The sequence below is a fragment of the Pan paniscus genome, chromosome 19 (genome assembly GCF_029289425.2).
Source record: "Pan paniscus chromosome 19, NHGRI_mPanPan1-v2.0_pri, whole genome shotgun sequence".
Taxonomy (NCBI): domain Eukaryota; kingdom Metazoa; phylum Chordata; class Mammalia; order Primates; family Hominidae; genus Pan; species Pan paniscus.
In genome coordinates this window covers 91164435-91183513 of record NC_073268.2, presented here as the reverse complement: position 1 = coordinate 91183513, position 19079 = coordinate 91164435, and the positions used below count along the sequence as shown (strand labels likewise).

Genomic DNA, 19079 nt, shown 5'->3' with positions numbered 1-19079 from the left:
TGGGGCCCGGTATGGAAAGGTCCCAAGTACAGGAGCTCCTGTGCCTTGGAGTTGGGGTGTGCCACCCTCCTGGCACATGGATGAGTTGTTGCATCTTCCTGTCAGCTTCCACATGTTCAGTTATCCAGAAGTCCTCAGAATCCATCCTTCTGGGTGTTTTTTTAAGACTGGGTTTTGGTCTTAACCAGGCTAGAGTGCAGTGGCACAATCTCATTGCTCACTATAGCCTCAACCTCCTGGACTCAAGCAGTCTTCCCACCTTCGCCTCCCAAAGTGAGCCACTGTGCCCAGCCCCTTTTGGGTTTTTCTTTTTTTCTCGAGATGGAGATTCGCTCTTTTTTTTTTCTGAGATGGAGTCTCACTCTCTTGTCACCCAGGCTGGAGTGCAGTGGTGCCATCTCAGCTCACTGCATCCTCTGCCTCCCAGGTTCAAGCGATTCTCCTTCCTGAGCCTCCTGAGTAGCTGAGATTACAGGCATACACCACCATGCCCAGGTAATTTTTTAATTTTTAGTAGAGACAAGGTTTCGCCATGTTGGCCAGGCTGGTCTTGATCTCCTGACCTCAGGTGATCCACCCTCCTCAGCCTCCCAAAGTGCTAAGATTATGGGTGTAAGCCACTGTGCCTGGCCAAGTTTCACACTTTTTGCCCAGGCTGGAGTGCAATGGCATGATCTTGGCTCACTGCAACCTCTGCCTCCTGGGTTCAAGCAATTCTCCTGCCTCAGCCTCCTGAGTAGCTGAGATTACAGCTGCACGCCACTATACCTGGCTAATTTTGTATTTTTAGTAGAGACGAGGTTTCACCATGTTGGCCAGGCTGATACTGAACTCCTGACCTCCAGTAATCCACCTGCTTTGGCTTTCCAAAGTGCTGGGATTACAGGCATGAGCCGCTATACCTGGCCCCTTTTGGTTTTTTATGGAGGCTTCATTACATAAGCATGATTGACAACTGTACAGAAATACGATTAGACAAAAAAGGTTTGATTTCATACCAATGGACTGAACAAGGAAACTCAGAAGGCCCGTCTGTTAGATTCTTCTTGGCCTCTCCGTGTAGCATTCCCTCCTCCAGGGTATGGAGCAGGACCCTCTGGATTAAGGGTCTTTTGACCTGCCATCAGATTACAGTCCTGCCCTGGGCAGGTAAAAGGAGGACAGGAGGTCACAAAGAGATTCTGTTTCCTGAGGGCTGCTCCTGAGGCTTAATGCACCCCATTCAAAAGACTTTTAAGGGCTATGGGAGTTACCAGCCAGTAGCTGTGGACAAAAACAGATTGTGTGTGTGTGTGTGTGTGTGTGTGTGTGTGTGTGTGTGTGTGTATTTTCATATACGTATGTATATCATAATATCACAGGACCAGTTACTTTTGCATTGGACCGAAGATGTATGTATTAATTACTGTTTGTGTTCTATTTGTACTGTTCTGGAAAGACTTCTGGAGGTAAAATCTAGGTTTTTTGATTCCACTTCTTGCTTCCTTCCTTCTTCCCTCCTCTCCCTTCCCCTCCCCTCCCTTCTCATCCCTTCCCGTTCCCTTCCTCCCCCTTCCCTCCATCCCCCCTCTCCTCCCTCCCCCTCCCTCATCCTCCCCTCCCTCCCCCTTCCCTCCGTCCCACTCCCTCCCCTCCTCTCTCCCCCTTCCCCTCCCTCCCCTCTCCCCCTTCCCCTCCCTCCCCTCCTCTCTCCCCCTTCCCCTCCCTCTCCCCTCCCTCCCTCCCCTCCCCCCTTGACAGAGTTTAGCTCTTGTTGTCCAGGCTGGAGTGTAGTGGCACGATCACGGCTCACTGCAACTCCACCTACCGGTTTCAAGTGATTCTCCTGCCTCAGCCTCCCTGCGTAGCTGGGATTACAAGGGCTGCCACCACGCCCGACTAATTTTTTTTTTATTAGTAGAGACAGAGTTTCAACATGTTGGCCAGACTGGTCTTGAACTCCTGACCTCAGGTGATCCACCTGCCTTGGCCTCCCAAAATGCTAGGATTACAGGCGTGAGCCACCAGGCCCGGCTGGTTCTACTGCTTTCTATATTCTGAATACTTTCACTGTCAGACCTTATTTAACAAGAATCAGCTAATCTTTATTCAATTATTTTGGTCAGTTAATACAACTAGAAGTTAGGGGAACTTGGAGAAGTATGTCAACAATGTGTCAATAGTCCTACCACATAATTAATAATTCTGTTCCCTTTTCAGTCCCCTTCACAGTTTTTGTTTTTTCGAGACAGAGTCTTGCTCTGTCACCCAGGCTGGAGTGCAGTGGTATGATCTCAGCTCAAGGCAACCTCCGCCTCCCAGGTTCAAGCGATTCTCCCGCCTTAGCCTCCTGAGTATCTGGGACTACAGGTGTGCGTCACTACAGCTGGCTATTTTTTTTACTTTTAGTAGAGACGGAGTTTCACCATATTCACCAGGCTGGTCTCGAACTCCTGACCTCAAGCGATCTACCCGCCTTGGCCTCCCAAAGCGCTGGGAGGCATGAGCCACTGCGCCCAGCCTCGCTCAACTAATTTTTTTTATTTTTAGCAGACACGGAGTTTTCGCCATGTTGGCCAGGCTGGTCGCAAACTCCTAAGTCCTTTCTTTTTCCCCCCAGTGGTTATCTGGTTACCTGTTGTTGTTTTTTCCTTTTTGTTTTTTTTGAGACGGAGTCTCACTCTGTCGCCAGGCTGGAGTGCAGTGGCATAATCTTGGCTCACTGCAACCTCCGCCTCCCGGGTTCAAGTGATTCTCCTGCCTCAGCCTCCCGAGTAGCTGGGACTACAGGCATGCACCACCATGCCTAGCTAATTTTGTATTTTTAGTAGAGACAGTATTTCACCATGTTGGCCAGGCTGGTCTCAAACTCCTGACCTCAGGTGATCCCCCTGCCTTGGCCTCCCAAAGTGCTGGGATCACAGGTGTAAGCTACTGTGCCCGGCCTTTTTAAGTTTCTGATCTGATATATTCTGTGTGGCTGACTGCTGCAACTTTAGTTCATCTGTCTTAAAATGAAAAGGGGCACAATAATATTGTTTTCTTTACTGAGACAGGTTCTCACTGTTGCCTGAACCACGAGTGCAGTGGCACAATCACCACTCACTGCAGCCTTGACTTCCGGGTTCAAGCCATCCTCTCACCTCAGCTTCCTGAGTAGTTGGGACTACAGTTGCATGCCACCATGCCTGGCTAATTTTTGTGGTTTTGTTTTTGTTTTGTTTTTGAGATGGAGTCTTGCTCTGTTGCCCAGGCTAGAAATGCAGTGGCATGATCTTGGCTCACTGCAGCCTCCACCTCTTTGATTCAAGCAATTCTCCTGCCTCAGCCTCCCGAGTAGCTGGGATTACAGGTGCCCGCCACTGTGTCCAGCTAATTTTTGTGTTTTCAGTAGAGACAGGATTTCACCATCTTGCCCAGGCCGGTCTCAAACTCCTTACCTCGTGATCCACCTGCCTTGGCCTCCCAAAGTGTCGGGATTACAGGCGTGAGCCACCGTGCTTGGCCAATTTTTGTAGTTTTTGTAGAGACAGGGTTTTGCTATGTTTCCCCCGGCTGGTCCTGGGTTCATGTTGATCTTCCTGCCTTGGCCTCCCAAAATTCTGGGATTACAGGTGTGAGCCGCTGTGCCTGGCTGAGGTACAGTAATAAGATACATCTGGAGGATTAAAGGTCAACCCCAATTCAGTTTAAATAAGATAGATTCCCTTTGGATATACGGGAAATTTATTTTACCTCTTGGGCAATTAAACGCAGGAATGGCTACAGGAATGACTTTGGAGTTTCCATCTTGAGAAATCTAAGAGGGAGAAGGTCCAGGAAGTTCAGGCAGAGAAGTCTCCCTGACTGCGGGCAAGTTAGATGGTCGGCTACATTTCTTCCAGTTCTGATTCTTTGATGCTTACAATGAATCATTTTCTATTCAGATAGAGATGTCTTTGTTCAGTTATCTTATTGATGTGCCAAAGAAAAGAGACCAGGAGTGTCTAAAATGTATATTTTGGTAGAAATAATTTCATTTAAAGCCCTTTTTTTAAAAAAATTATCTTCAGCGGACAAAAGCTTTCTGTGTCAAATTGGCATAAAAGTTTCTAAACATTTGGCTGGGCGCAGTGGCTCATGCCTGTAATCCCAGCCCTTCGGGAGGCTGAGGTGTGCGGATCATGAGGTCAAGAGATCAAGACCATCCTGGCCAACATGGTGAAAGCCCGTCTCTACTAAAAATACAAAAATTAGCCAGGCGTGGTGGCACGTGCCTGTAATCCCAGCTACTTGGGAGGCTGAGGCAGGAGAATCGCTTGAACCTGGGAGGTGGAGATAGATTGCGCCACTGCACTCCAGCCTGGCAAGAGAGAGAGACTCCATCTGAAAAAATAAAGTTTCTGAACACTTACTCTCAATTCCTGTACTTATCTCATTATGGGCTGGAAACAAACAAACCTCCCTCCTCTGTGGGTGGAGTACGTCTGACTGGACAGACATTTATTTATTTTTGAGACGGAGTCTTACTCTGTCGCCCAGGCTGGAGTGCAGTGGCACGATCTTGGCTCACTTCAAACTCCGCCTCCCGGGTTCAAGTGATTCTCTTGCCTCAGCCTCCCGAGTATCTGTGAATACAGGCGCGCACACACGCCCAGCTAATTTTTGTACTTTTGTAGAGACGGGGTTTCACCATGTTGGCCAAGCTGGTCTCAAACTCCTGACCTCAGATTATTCAGCTGCCTTGGCCTCCCAAAGTGCTGGGATTACAGGCGTGAGCCACTGCACCTGGCCTGGACAGACATTTAAAGTAAGGCCTACTGCTGCTTGTTTAGTCGCCATAGGTGCTTTTTTATTTTTTTCTTCTTCTTTATTAGTATGTTATGTATTTGTGAAAAACAAAACAGTTCTAGTAATAATGTAAGACAAATAAAAGATTAGTAGTATTGAGCTTGATTCATCTGAAGAGGATTTTATGAAAATAAACCACTATGGCAGGACTGCAAGATAATTTTTTGTTCTTCAGAATGTTCATTAACTGCTGGATTCAGAGAGAGGATGAAGACTTCAGTAGATCCTGTATGTATAGCAGGAGGCCATGTCCCACCAGCAGAAATGAAACTGCTTGAACTAACAAGTTGTCTCAGTCCGAATTCTCTTTATCTTGAATATTTTAAATGTGGAGTTTTGTTTTTCTTTTATATTTACAATTATATTTAGGTTATTTCAGGGACACTTATTGTAGGACTTGTGTGTCTGATCCAGTGCATTTGATCTTGCTTCTTTTACAATGGATGTAACCAAGGAAACTAATGGGTGACCCTCTCTGAGTTTTAGTTCATAATTGTGACAGCTGTCATTCTGAAAAGCTTCATACTCTATTTTTGCTTGTAGTTAAATAGTATAGAACATTTTATGTTACTTCCATAGAATGTTCCAGAAATTCATGAAATGTTAAAAGCAGCAGTACTATGTTAACATTAACAAAGCATGAAAAATAAATAAATAAAATAAATGTCTGTCCAATCAGAAATACTGCGGCCACAGAAGAGGGAGGTTTGTTTGCTTCTAGCCTATCATGAGATAAGTACATGAATTGAGAGTAAGTGTTAAAGACCTCTTCTTGGCCGGGCATGGTGGCTCACGCCTGTAATCTCAGTACTTTGGGCAGCTGAGGCAGGTGGATCACTTGCGGTCAGGAGGTTGAGACAAGCCTGGCCAACATGGTGAAACCTGGTCTCTACAAAAATACAAAAAATTAGCTGGGCATGGTGGCGGGCGCCTATAACCCCAGCTATTGGGAGGCTGAGGCAGGAGAATTGCTTGAGCCTGGGAGGCGGAGGTTGTGGTGAGCCAGGATCACGCTACTTTACTCCAGTCTGGGCGATGGAATGAGACGCAGTCTCAAAAAAAAAAAAAAAAATCCATTAATATAGGAGCATTATTAACTGCCCTTACTGCCTTTTCAGGCAAAAGGGATTCTATGAAATATTTTTACAAATGTCTTAGAATATGCAACTGAATTTGATTGGTTAACACTGAAATAAACTTGCTGTTAAAAAGAAAACTAAGGCCCAGTATGGAGGCTCACGCCTGTAATCCCAGCACCTTGGGAGGCCAAGGCAGGTTGGATCACCTGAGGTCAGGAGTTTAAGACCAGCCCGGCCAACATGGTGAAACCCTGTCTCTACTAAAAATACAAAAAATTAGTCGGGCGTTGTAGCGGGCACCTATAATCCCAGCTACTTACTTGGGAGGCTGAGGCAGGAGAATTGCTTGAACCCGGGAGGCGCAGGTTGCAGTGAGCCGAAATTGCACTGTTGCACTCTAGCCTGGACAACATGTGTGAAACTCCATCTCAACTAAAGAAAAAAAAGGAAAACTAGGCCGGGTGCAGTGGCTTAATGCCTGTAATCCCAGCACTTTGGGAGGCCAAGGTAGGTGGCTCACTTGAGGCCAGGAGTTTGAGACCAGCCTGGCCAACATGGCGAAACCCCGTCTCTACTAAAAATACAAAAATTAATCAGGCATGGTGGTGCATGCCTGTAATTCCAGCTACTCGGGAGGCTGAGCCCTGTCTCAAAAAAAAAAAAAAAAAAAAAAGGAAAACTAGGCTGTGTGAAGGGTGAAGGTGGCTCATGCCTGTAATCCCAGCACTTAGGGAGGGTGAGATGGGAGGATCACTTGAGTCCAGGAATTTGAGACCAGCCTGGGTAACATAAGGAGACCCCATCTTTTAAAAATAAAAAAAAAATACAAAAATAGCCAGTTGTGGTGGTGCGCGCCTGTAGTCCCAGCTATTTGGGAGACTGATATAGGAGGATTGCTTGAGCCCAGGAGTTTGAGGCTACAGTGGGCTGTGATTGAGGCACTGCACTGCAGCCTGGGCCACAGAGTGAGACCCTGTCTCAATATCCTCCACCTGCCACCCCACCCCTCCACAAAAAACAAACAAACAAACAAAACTAAAAATATGTATACTATTAAGCTCTTAGTAAAAGTTTCCTTTCATAGAAAATATAGAATTTTTGCATTCACTTTGCACTTTGAATCAGTTTTTTCCCGGTTTAGAAACAACCCTAATGAGACAATTCATTTGGAAAGTTGGATGGGTTCCAGTTTTTTTGCTGTCAGAGAATTGGATAAATAGCCTATATCATGTGATAATTACTATAAAGCAATGAAGCTTGACAGTGAGGTGAGGGATTTGAAAACATACAGTTAATAAGCAAGGCGAATTACTACCCTGTTTGTAAATATGGATACATTTCCAAGAGTGAAAAAAAGAAGTTGATGCCATTTATGTTAAATGTAACCAAAACATGTTACATGTTATCTGGCTACATGTAAATAAATATACATAAAACAAGTGGACTAGAAGGCTGCACAGGACTTGCAGTAGGACCTCTGGGAATAGGGGGAGCAGGATCCACCTGGAGCTGGAAGGGGCCGTAGAGCTAGAGTTCCCTGTTCTTATTTCAATATCTTCATGTCCTTGGGCCAGGCGCGGTGGCTCACGCCTGTAATCCCAGCACTTTGGGAGGCCGAGGCAGGTGGATCACAAGGTCATGAATTCAAGACCAGCTTGGCCAGGATGGTGAAACCCCATCTGTACTAAAAATACAAGAATTAGCCGGGCATGGCGGCAGGCGCCTGTAATCCCAGCTACTAGAGAGGCTGAGGCAGGAGAATTGCTTGAACCTGGGAAGTGGAGGTTGCAGTGAGCCAAGACCGCACCATTGCACTCCAGCCTGGGCAACAGAGAGACTCCATCAAAAAAAAAAAAAAAAAAAAAAAAAAAAACTTCATGTCCTCATATATTTGTGTAATTTAGAAAAGAACATAAACAACAAATATGGGAAAAGATGAACAATGGTTAATTCTGTGGAGTGGGAGCATGGTGGGTGATTATTTTGTTTATGCTTTTAGGTATCTTTCCAACCATCAAACCAAAAAAAAAAAGAAAAAGAAAAACAGATCCTTGATCTTAACAGGAAATGGCTGTCATTATGAGTATTTCTATTCCCTGTTTTCATAGAAAATGTGGACACAGACTTGCCAGGCAGCCTGGGGCAGAGTGAAGAGAAGCCCGTGCCTGCTGCGCCTGTGCCCAGCCCGGTGGCCCCGGCCCCAGTGCCATCCAGAAGAAATCCCCCTGGCGGCAAGTCCAGCCTCGTCTTGGGTTAGCTCTGACTGTCCTGAACGCTGTCGTTCTGTCTGTTTCCTCCATGCTTGTGAACTGCACAACTTGAGCCTGACTGTACATCTCTTGGATTTGTTTCATTAAAAAGAAGCACTTTATGTACTGCTGTCTTTTTTTTTTTTTCTTTTGAAGAACAGGTTTCTCTCTGTCCTTGACTCTTGGGTCTGTGGGCCGTGGCATGAGTGTTTTCTAGTGGTAGATTGGAGGGAAAGCTTTGTGACACTTAGTACTGTGTTTTTAAGAAGAAATAATTTGGTTCCAGATGTGTTAGAGGATCTTTTGTACTGAGGTTTTTAACACTTTACTTGGGTTTACCAAGCCTCAACTGGACAGACCATAAACAGTCCACAGGCACTGTTCCTGCCAGGCCCCAACCCACAGGGAGTCTCTCCGCAGAGCCTTCTTGGTGTTGCCCTAACTTGCCAGTGGCCTTTGCTCAGAGCCTCCTCCTGTGACATGTGAACAATGAAGAGGCCTGCGCCTCCTGCCTTGCCGCCTGCAAAGCAAAGAAACTGCCTTTTATTTTTTAACCTTAAAAAGTAGCCAGATAGTAACAAGACTGGCTGGCTGATGAGCAAAGCCTTTGCTCTCACGCAGAGGAAGGCTTGGATGTACAATGAAACTGCCTGGAACTAAAAGCAGTGAAGCAAGGGAGGCAATCACACTGAAGCGGGTCTTCCTCCAGGAACGGGGTCCCACAGGCGTGTTGTTTTAAATAACCTGATGCTGTGTGCATGATGCTGGTGCTTGACCATGAAAGGAAAGTCTCATCCTTAAAATGTGTTGTACTTCACAATCCTGGACTGTTGCTTCAAGTAAACAATATCCACATTTTGAAACATTGTGTACTGTGTCTTCTTTTTGAGATGGTTTCAGTGTTCTCCCTGGTTAGATGCTTTTCTGTTTGTCACTATAAATCCTGCCTACTGATTGGAGGAGTCATTTGAAGTTAAATAGCCAGATGTGCCTGTAATTAGCTACTTGGGAAGCCAAGGCAAGAGGATGCTTGAGCCCAGGAGTTTGAGACTATCCTGGGCAACATAGCGAGACCTCCTTAAAAAACAAACAAAATCTTAAAACAGATGAAGACCCAGAGAGGAGTGGGTTTCTTTCTGAAGAAGGCTCTAAAGATGAGCAGGTTAGACTCTTCTACCTCCCCTTTGTTCTGGGCAGTAACATTTTAAAGTGTTCTCCAAGACTGGGCAACATGGTGAAACCTCGTCTCTACCAAAAATAGCCGGGTGTGATGGCACACGCCTTGTAGTCGGGAGGCTGAGGCAGGAGGATTGCTTCACCCTGTGAGATCAAGGCTGCAGTGAGCCATGATCGCACCACTGTACTCCAGCCTGGGTGACAGCAAGACCCTGTCTCAAAAAAAGTTCTCCAACTTTAAATATGCGGGGATTTCTCCCCACAAGCAAGCAATTCTGCAGTGGATACCAGCTAGGTGTCCTCCAATTTTTTTTTTTTAAGACAGTGTCTCAGTCTGTCGCCCAGGCTGAAGTGCAGTGGCACAATCTGCTCACTGCAACCTCTGCCTTCTGGGTTCCAGCGATTCTCCTGCCTCACCCTCCCGAGTAGCTGGGACTACAGGCATGTGCCACCACACCCAGCTAATTTTTGTATTTTCAGTAGAGACAGGGTTTATGCCATGTTGCCCAGGCTGGTGTCGAACTCCTGACCTCAAGTAATCTGCCCACCTCGACTTCCCAAAGTGCTGGGATTATAGGCATGAGCCACCTCACCTGGCCCTCCAATTCAATTCTGACAATCAGTTACCTGGAGATAGCTTCGATTCCACAAGTTGAGGGCTCAGCCCCCAAGACTGCTTCCCCTTGAGATAACTCGCAAGTCTGGGCCTCCAAAATGTCTGCATATCTATGAGTCATATGCATGTTGACTTGAGCCCCTCTTAGACTGGTTTGTCAGGCTTTTTTTTTTTTCTGAGATGGAGTCTGGCTCTGTCACCCAGGCTGGACTGCAGTGGCATGATCTCGGCTCACTGCAACGTCTGTCTCCCGGGTTCAAGCAATTCTCCTGCCTTGGCCTCCTGAGTAGCTGGGATTTGTAGGCATGTCCCACCATGCCCGGCTAGTTTTTGTATTTTTAGTAGAGATGGGGTTTCACCATGTTGGTCAGGCTGGTCTCGAACTCCTGACTTTGTGATCCACCTGCCTTGGCCTCCCAAAATGCTGGGATTACAGGCGTGAGCCACTGCACCCAGCCCTGTCAGGTTTTTTTGTGTGTGTGATGCTTCTATTACATGTTTTGTTTGTTTGTTTGTTTGTTTGAGACGGAGTCTCGCTGTGGCCCAGGCTGGAGTGCAGTGGCGTGGTCTTGGCTCACTGTAATCTCTGCCTCCCGGGTTCATGCCATTCTCCTACCTCAGCCTCCCGAGTAGCTGGGACTACAGTCACCCGCCACCATGCCCAGCTAATTTTTTTTTTTTGTATTTTTAGTAGAGACAGGGTTTCACCGTGTTAGCCAGGATGGTCCCGATCTCCTGACCTCATGATCCGCCCGCCTCAGCCTCCCAAAGTGCTGGGATTACAGGCGTGAGCTACCGTGCCCAGCCTCTGTTACATATATTTGGAAGCAGTGGGTTCATCAGATGGGGAACAATGGCGAGATGGGCCACTTAAATCTGTGTTTATAATTTTGGCTCTCCCCTCCCCCCACAGGGACTCCCTCTGTCACCCAGGCTGGAGTGCAGTGGCAGGATGAAGGCTGTGTAGCCTCAATTTCCTGGGCTCAAGGGTTCCTCCCACCTAAGGCTCATGAGTAGCTAGGACCACAGGCATGCGCCACCATACCCAGCTTATTGATTTGTTTATTGTAGAGACAGGGTCTCCCTATGTTGCTCAGGCTGGTCTTGAACTCCTGGGCTCAAGCTGTCCCCCACCTGGGCCTCCCAAAGTGCTGGGATTACCAGCCTGAGCCACGGCGCCTGGCTTTATAGTTTGTAGGCAAATAGATTTGAGTGGAGTCAGGAAGTTTCATGACATCCACAAAAAGAAGAGTCAACAAAATGTATCACAGTTCAGCATGTTCTTTTTTTTTTTTTTTTTTTTTTTTTTGAGAAGGAGTTTTGTTCTTGCTGCCCAGGCTGGAGGGCAATGGCATGATCTCGGCTCACCGCAACCTCTGCCTCCTGGGTTCAAGAGATTCTCCTGCCTCAGCCTCCCGGGTAGCTGGGATTACAAGCATGTGCCACCACGCTAATTTTGTATTTTTAGTAGCGACAGGATTTCTCCATGTTGGTCAGGCTGGTCTTGAACTCCCGACCTCAAATGATCCGCCCGCCACGGCCTCCCAAAGTGCTGGAATTATCGGCGTGAGCCACCGCACCTGGCCCTGCTCAGCATTTTCTAGACGGGACTAGGTAAGCGATGTCAGTTCCACATAAAGTCCTGAGGACAGTCCTGATTACCTGTGCTTGATCAAAATCATCTTTCCGGGGGAAACCACACTTGAAGCTCCCATGTTTCAAGCCAACTCTAGTGTGAATTAGTCTCTTAACGAGCTAGACTTACACAAACCAGTTAACAGATTCATTTCATTTTGTAGTCCTCGAGGGATTGTTCCTGCTCCACTGCACAGACGAAAGCAATCCACTGAGACCACGGTACTGCGGTAAAAGACTCTGGCCAGGTGCGGTGGCTCAAGCCTATAATCCCAACACTTTGGGAGGCCAAGGCAGGCAGATCACTTGAGGTCAGGAGTTTGAGACCAGCCTGACCAACATGGCGAAACCCCGTCTCTACTAAAACTACAAAAATTAGCCAGGCGTGGTGGCGGGTGCCTGTAATCCCAGCTACTCGGGAGGCTGAAGCAAGAGAATCGGTTGAACCCGGGAAGCGGAGGCTGCAGTGAGCCGAGATCGCGCCGTCACTGCACCGCAGCCTGGGCGACAGAGCCAGACTCCGTCTCAAAACAAAAAAAAAAAAAAGAAAAAAAGAAAAAAAATGTGGAGCTAGCCCCACAGGTTTAGGACCCTTGACTCCTCGTTAGATGCTTCCCAGTATTTCAGAGCATCCCTTTGTTGGGCCCCCGGAAGGTCGGTCCCCTACTAGTAACGTGGGGTGAACGGGGGTACGTCTGCCGTAAAGTGGGAGGCGGCTGATGGGGACAAAGGCTGGGTCCCGAAGAAGCGCAGGGTCAGAAAAGTGCCCCCCAAAGCCGTCCCTGCACCCGAACCCTAGGAAGGCCTCGCGCAACCGCAAGGCCATCGGCACTGGTTTACGACCTGGGCGGGGCGGCCCGGAGGCTCTATGCAAATCAGCCCGGCGGGCTCCGGAAGCAGCGCTCCCTCCAGTTCCGGCGCTTCCGGCCGAGCCCGCGCCCCCCCAGACCCCGAGAGCCCGCAGCTCCGGCCCGGCGGCGATGGCGCGGAGCGTGCGCGTGCTGGTGGACATGGACGGCGTCCTGGCCGACTTCGAGGCCGGCCTCCTGCGGGGCTTCCGCCGCCGCTTCCCTGAGGAGCCGCACGTGCCGCTGGAGCAGCGCCGCGGCTTCCTGGCCCGCGAGCAGTACCGCGCCCTGCGGCCTGACCTGGCGGTAGGGGGCGCGGGGTCCCCACCCGGGCAGGGCCCGCTCGCTCCGTTCCGGGGGTCTCCCCCTTCTCTGTGAAGGGCGCAGAGCTCTCACCCTGGAACCCGCGGGCAGCGCACCCTGGGGAGGAGCCTTTGGGCGCGTGCCCCTGACCGACGCCCCCTCCGCCCCTCTGAGCTCGGGCCCGGAGCCCCCAGGAGCCTCCCTGCGGGTCCTCGCGGGAACGGGAAGCCGGGACCCAGAACTCTTGTCTTTCAGGATAAAGTGGCCAGTGTGTACGAAGCCCCGGGCTTTTTCCTGGACCTGGAGCCCATCCCGGGAGCCTTGGACGCTGTGCGGGAGATGAACGACCTACCGGAGTAAGGAGAGAGGGGGGCGGGCGGAGTCCTGGGCGGGCTCCTGGCTCCCGGCGGTAACCGCGTCCTTCTCCGCAGCACGCAGGTCTTCATCTGCACCAGCCCCCTGCTGAAGTACCACCACTGTGTGGGTGAGAAGGTGTGGCTGCCCCGCCCCTACTCCGCACGTGGAGCTGCCTAAATCCTGATTTTAAAAAGAAACCACCAGAAACCCAGAAGGTGGGGGTGGGGGGCTCTCAAGGGCTTAGACGCAACTCCCTATCCCTGAATTCCGGCTTCCATCAGGCCCTACTCACAGACTGTGTCTTCTACACAGTACCGCTGGGTGGAGCAGCACCTGGGGCCCCAGTTCGTAGAACGAATTATCCTGACAAGGGACAAGACGGTGGTCTTGGGGGACCTGCTCATTGATGACAAGGACACAATTCGAGGTTGGACCCGTTATCCTTGGCAGCCTCCAGGCCTCTGGCCTGCCCGGATTAGGGAGAGGGAGTAATAATACCCATGACAGATGGCAGCGCGCTGTCTTTCCTGTCCTAGGCCAGGAGAAGACCCCAAGCTGGGAGCACATCTTGTTCACCTGCTGCCACAATCGGCACCTGGTCCTGCCCCCGACAAGGAGACGGATGCTCTCCTGGAGTGACAACTGGAGGGAGATCTTAGATAGCAAGCGAGGAGCTGCGCAGCGGGAATGAGCGGGGATGCCGCGGGCAGCAGCCGGAGCTGAAGGAAGGGCAGGCCCACAGGGGCCACCGCAGAGCCGAGTCGGGGCGGCATCGTACTGGTGCCTCTGGCCCCGTGGAGTGGAGCAGGCAGATACCGTTAAGCGCTGTGCTACCGGGCCCCGGGCCCAGCCACCCGGTACCTCCCGAGAGGCTGTCCCTGGACCCTGGCTGGCATGGAAATACAGTGGGAAAACCAGTCGGGACCTTTAATAAAAGACCTTGGCTTTCTAGTCTTCTAGGACCCTTTATTTGGGAACATAAAGGGACAGGCTCCCTGAGCGGGTGCTGATGAACCCTTCCCTCCGAGTCCAGTGGTCCCCTAATTTGCCCCATTTCCATGCCCACGTGGGTACCATTCTTGTAGCACCTGCCATTCCTGGGCCATCTAGGGGGGTCAGCCTTGAGGGGTACACGAGAGGCAAGGACCCCCATTTTCCCTGAGCTCCACCTTTCCATCGGATCCCACGCTCCGTTGACCAGGGGGCACCATGGACATGGAGCCACATCCTTTACGTTGCCGTCTCTTCCTGACTCCCTTGAGCAACACTCTCACTGCGTCCCTGATGCCCTCGTGAGATACACTTCTGGGGTAGGGCTCCCCATCATTGAGTGACAGCAGAGGAGGGCTGAAGCTTTCAGCCGGGGCCATGGGGTGGCGAGTGGGGGAGGGTCGAAGCTTTCAGCCGGGGCCATGGGTGGTGAGTGGGGGAGGAGGGCCGAAGCTTTCAGTTGGGGCCATGGGGTGGCAAGGGGAGAAGATGCAGTTACCAGGGCTGGTGCCTCTATTCCGACGTATCATCACCTGCATGGCCTTGTGCTTGATGCCCGATGGCCACATTAAGTCCCTGAGCTGTCACTCAAGGGCAGGGACCACATCTTCATCTTGGAGTCATGGTGCCTAACAGCAGGGCTGGGTGGACAGTCAATGCTGGGCCACAGGTTATCCAGGTTGGCATCCACCAGGCCCAAATGCCCAGCTTGGAGAGCCCCTGGGGGAGGCATCCATCCTCCAGAGCCCTGGAGGGGGCACATCTTCCCAGGGTGAGATCCTTTCACCACGAGGCATCTCATTCCTATCCCTGAAAACTACTCCAGACACTTCTGTTAAGGGATAATCTCTGATTTCCTGCAGCGAAGGCAGCTCTCCTAAGCCTCAGGCCCAGCTCCTGAGAACACTGTCCTGCAAAGCTTCTGGGTCCAGGCACTTGGCCGCTTCTTACACCAGGGCCTGAGCCTGGTGGTGGCACCAGATGTAGGGTTGAGAGTGCCAGCCTATGAACGCAGCTCCAGTTTGATCTTCTCTGTGTCTCCGGAGTCTGGCCTCCTCACTCCCAGTGGCGTTTCATCAGTGTAAATGCCCGTCCTGCTGAAAGAACCCGCCTTTCAGATGGCTGAAAAGGCACCAATGGGGCAGTATGTGCTCCCCCTGTTCCCTGCGTCCACATCAGGACCGTGGTCTCCAGCAGTAGGGGTGCCACGGTCTCGCAGTCTCCATGGATCAGCGCTGCCGTGGGGCCACGCTCCTCGGCAGTGGGATACCCAGGGCAGAGTGAGCCTGCCGGCTGCGGGCCTCGGCCACCTGGCGGGGGGAGCAGAAGTCCTCCAGGAAGATCTGCGCCAGGTTCCGGAGCCTGGCGCTGGCCGAGAGGGAGAAGCGAAGCATGCACTGCACCACGGGCGTGGCGGTCAGCTCTGGGAGAAAGCTGCGGCCCGGCGGGCTCAGGTGCATGAGCGTGGTGATGGCAGACAGCACGGTCTCCTCGTTGGGGCTGGATAGGCAGTTGATGATGAGTGGGACACCTCCTGCGTGCAGGATGTGCTCCTTGTTGGCCCTGTCTGGGCACAGGTTGCACAGGCCTCCTGTGGGAGAGCAAGGAAGAGTCTGGATGCTGTAGCCCCGGGCCTCCTCCCACCTCCCCTGCCCGTGAGCCCCAGGTAGGGGCCCAGGCTGTTGAGAAGCTGGCCCCAGCACAAGGCATCCAAAGCCCATTCCGGCTCCTGCCTTCTCAAGGTTCCAGAAAGGCCTGCCCGCCTGCTCCAGCCTGCCACAGCCCACCCTTCCAGAAGTGGGCACAAATCCCTTTCCCTCTCAGTTCAGCAAGTTCAATGGCTGATATGCTTTTTTTTTTCCCCTTTCTTAAATGTAAAAACCTAAAACAAGGCCGGCCCAGGCACGGTGGTTCACGCCTGTAATCCCAGCACTTTGGAAGGCTGAAGTGAGTGGATCACCTGAGGTCAGGAGTCCGAGACCAGCCTGGCCAACATGGTCAAACTGTCTCTACTAAAAATACAAAAATTAGCCGGGTGTGGTGGCAGGTGCCTGTAATCCCAGCTACTTGTGAGGCTGAGGCAGGAGAATTGCTTGAACCTGGGACTCAGAGGTTGCAGTGAGCCGAGATTGCACCACTGCACTCCAGCCTGGGCAAGAGCTAGACTCTGTCTCAAAAATAAATAAATAAATAAATAAAAAACTAAAGCCCTGTAATGTATCATCACCTTAGAACAGTTTATAAAAGTTATAAAAATATAAGATGATGGTTTCATGGGTATATACTTATGCCAAAATTTATCAAATTGTACCCTTTAAATATGTACAGTTTATTATGTCCATCATATAGCAATAAAACTGTTAAAATACTAGAATGGGCTGGGCACAGTGGCTCACACCTGTAATTCCAGTGCTTTGGCAGGCCAAGGCAGGAGGATCCCTTGAGCCCAGGAATTCGAGACCAGCCTTGGCGACATGGCAAAACTCTGTCTCTACCAAAACACACACAATTAGCCAGGCATGATGGTACACGCCTGTAGTCTCAGCTACTTGAGAGGCTGAGGTGGGAGGACTGCTTGGGCCCACGAAGTGGAGCTGCAGTAAGCCATGATCGCACCACTGCACTCCAGCCTGGGCGACAGAGTGAGACCCTGTCTCAAAAACAAACAAATGGCTGGGAGCGGTGGCTCATGCCTATAATCCCAGCACTTTGGGAGGCCGAGGTGGGTGGATCACCCTGAGGTCAGGAGTTCCAGACCAGCCTGGCCAACATGGTGAAACCCCGTCTCTACTAAAAATACAAAAATTAGCTGGGCCTGTGGCACATGCTTGTAATCCCAGCTACTTGGGAGGCTGAGGCAGAATAGCTTGAACCCGGTAGGTAGAGGTTGCCGAGATGGCACCACTGCATTCCAGCCTGGGCAACAGAGCAAATACTACGTCTCAATGTTAGGCGGCTGACCTAACATTTGTTTTTCATTCTACAATTTGAAATATGTGAATATATGTAAGTATTTAGTAAAAATGGGATACTCTGCTTGCTGCTTGGTCAGTTTTCTGAGATGGGGTGGGGTCTCCCTATGTTGTCCAGTCTGGTCTTGAACTTCCGGCTTTAAGCCATCCTTCTGCCTCAGCCTCCCTGGGAGTTAAGACTGACTCCAGGCATGCACCACTGTGCATGGCTTACGCCAGCTTTTTTTTTTTTTTTTTTTTTTTGAGACAGTTTTGCCCTGTTGCCCAGGCTAGAGTGCAGTGGCGTGATCGCCGCTCACTGCAACCTCCGCCTCCCAGGTTCAAGTGATTCTCCTGCCTCAGCCTCCCAAGTAGCTGGGATAACCGGCATGTGCCACCATGCCCGGCTAAATTTTTGTATTTTTAGTAGAGACGGGGTTTCACCATGTTGGCCAGGCTGGTCTCGAACTCCTGACCTCAGGTGTTCCACCCGCCTCGGCCTCCCAAAGTGCTGGGATTACAGGCATGAGCCACTGTGCCCCGCCCAGCTTTTTTCATTTACCAATATATTGTGATTAGCGGGGCATGGTTGAGCACGCCTATAGTCCCAGCTACTAGGGAGGCTTAGGCAGGAGAGTCGCTTGAACCCAGGAGGCTGAGGTTGCAATGAGCTGAGATTGCGCCATTGCACTCCAGCCTGAGCAAACGAGTGAAACTCCATCTCAAAAAAAACCAAAAAACAACAACAATGTATTGTGAACATCTTTCCATGCCAATAAATTCACATTCATGGCTATGCAGTGATTGTAGATTAATGGTAAGGAGTGTACCATTTGACAGATATAGTGTAATTAAGAGATTAGAGCATTTTAATGTTATTTCCATGTCACCGTTACTAGGATTCTGGGGGAAAACAGAAAAGGCAACAGTGACAGATCAGTGGTTCTGGATCAAAGAACTCACGTGCTCAGGTAATGTGGCTGGAATCCCACTCCCATTCCCTCAAGTCAGGCCCCCTCAATGTAATGACCTCTTAGCCTTGGGGACAGATGCTACCTTGTTTTGGAGGTCACTCTGCTCAGCACTGGCTGCTCCCTGCGGGAAGATGACTTCCTGTGCATCCTGAGCTTCCTGTCATCACGGTACCCCTCCCTTTGGTTCCTGCTCAGTAGAGGAAGCCACCTCTCAGCTCATTTGCAAAACATGCCCAGTGTCCTGAGTGACCAATCAGTGAAGGCCACAGCTCTACCCACTTCCCCTGTTTTTCTGGAAACTAACAAAGAGAAGACTTACCTGAACCTGAAACCCAACTAAGACATCTTCCCCAGCCAGAGGGACAGGTGCCCATGGTGCCCCCGCCAAGGACCCTCCTCCACTGACTGGGGCAGGAGTCTGCCAAGGTTTCACTCTGCTGCCTGCTCCCAAGCAGCACCTGGGTCAGGCTGGTCCTGCTTTGAGGGAACCTTTTATTTTTTTGAGATGGAGTTTCACTCTTTCACCCAGGCTGGAGTGAAGTGGCGCGATCTCGGCTCACTGCAACCTCCGCCCCCCCAGGTTCAAGTGATTCTCTTGCCTCAGCCTCCCAAGTAGCTGGGATTACAGGTACATGCCACCACGCCTGGCTAATTTTTTTTTGTATTTTTAGTAGAGACAGGGTTTCGCCATGTTAGCCAGGCTGGTCTTAAACTCTTGACCTCAGGTGATCCACCCATCTTGGCCTCCCAAAGTGCTAGGATTACGGGCGTGAGCCACCGTGCCCAGCTGGGGGAACATTATTAAAGGATCCCACTGCATGTGGAGTAAATTCCAGACGTCCGTGTGCTCCTTACCCCTGAGCCGTCCTGTCTGTTCTTCCCTCTCCCTGGCACTCATTGCAGTCTCCAACCTCAGTCCATCTCTGAGACCTTTCAGCCCCCGGTTGTCACACGCTGACACCCTCTTGCTGGTAACAAGCCCTCCACTGCTCTCCTTGCAAGTGGCGTCTTCCTGGGATACCCGACTAGGCGCTCTACCATGTCAGGGCAGCCCTTCATCACCTGATCCTTTAAGCACTGACCCGGGGGGGA

At 50.6% G+C, this 19079-nt stretch overlaps 3 protein-coding genes and 1 long non-coding RNA gene across 7 annotated transcripts in view; 2 read left to right on the top strand and 2 right to left on the bottom strand.

The window, feature by feature from the left end:
* JPT1 (Jupiter microtubule associated homolog 1) overlaps positions 1 to 8259 on the top strand; it is a 21870-nt gene extending 13611 nt beyond the window's left edge. For both annotated transcript variants that reach the window (XM_008965885.4, XM_003813310.5), the window contains one exon: positions 7997 to 8259. In XM_008965885.4, the coding sequence (XP_008964133.1) occupies positions 7997 to 8245 (249 nt within the window). In that variant the 3' untranslated portion in view covers positions 8246 to 8259. The remainder of the gene's footprint in view (positions 1 to 7996) is intronic.
* The window catches only part of LOC134729530 (uncharacterized), an 18219-nt gene extending 4834 nt beyond the window's left edge, over positions 1 to 13385 (bottom strand). Inside the window, exon 1 of the long non-coding RNA XR_010110714.1 lies at positions 13068 to 13385. This is a non-coding gene — a long non-coding RNA (uncharacterized LOC134729530). The remainder of the gene's footprint in view (positions 1 to 13067) is intronic.
* NT5C (5', 3'-nucleotidase, cytosolic) lies at positions 11956 to 14023 on the top strand. 2 transcript variants are annotated; one of them, XM_034942859.3, is made up of 5 exons: positions 11988 to 12718; positions 12971 to 13071; positions 13147 to 13207; positions 13385 to 13499; positions 13609 to 14023. In XM_034942859.3, the coding sequence occupies exons 1-5, from the start codon at positions 12284 to 12286 to the stop codon at positions 13761 to 13763; spliced, it is 867 nt and encodes a 288-aa protein (XP_034798750.2). In that variant the 5' UTR covers positions 11988 to 12283; the 3' UTR covers positions 13764 to 14023. The 2 variants fall into 2 exon arrangements, with proteins under 2 accessions (XP_034798751.2, XP_034798750.2); XM_034942860.3 differs by lacking the exon at positions 13385 to 13499 and having other exon boundaries at positions 11956 to 12718.
* The window catches only part of ARMC7 (armadillo repeat containing 7), a 20764-nt gene continuing 15702 nt past the window's right edge, over positions 14018 to 19079 (bottom strand). Inside the window, exon 3 of one of the 2 annotated variants that reach the window (XM_003813311.5) lies at positions 14018 to 15653. In XM_003813311.5, the coding sequence (XP_003813359.1) occupies positions 15292 to 15653 (362 nt within the window). In that variant the 3' untranslated portion in view covers positions 14018 to 15291. The remainder of the gene's footprint in view (positions 15654 to 19079) is intronic. The other variant, XM_014342224.4, reaches the window with a different exon arrangement.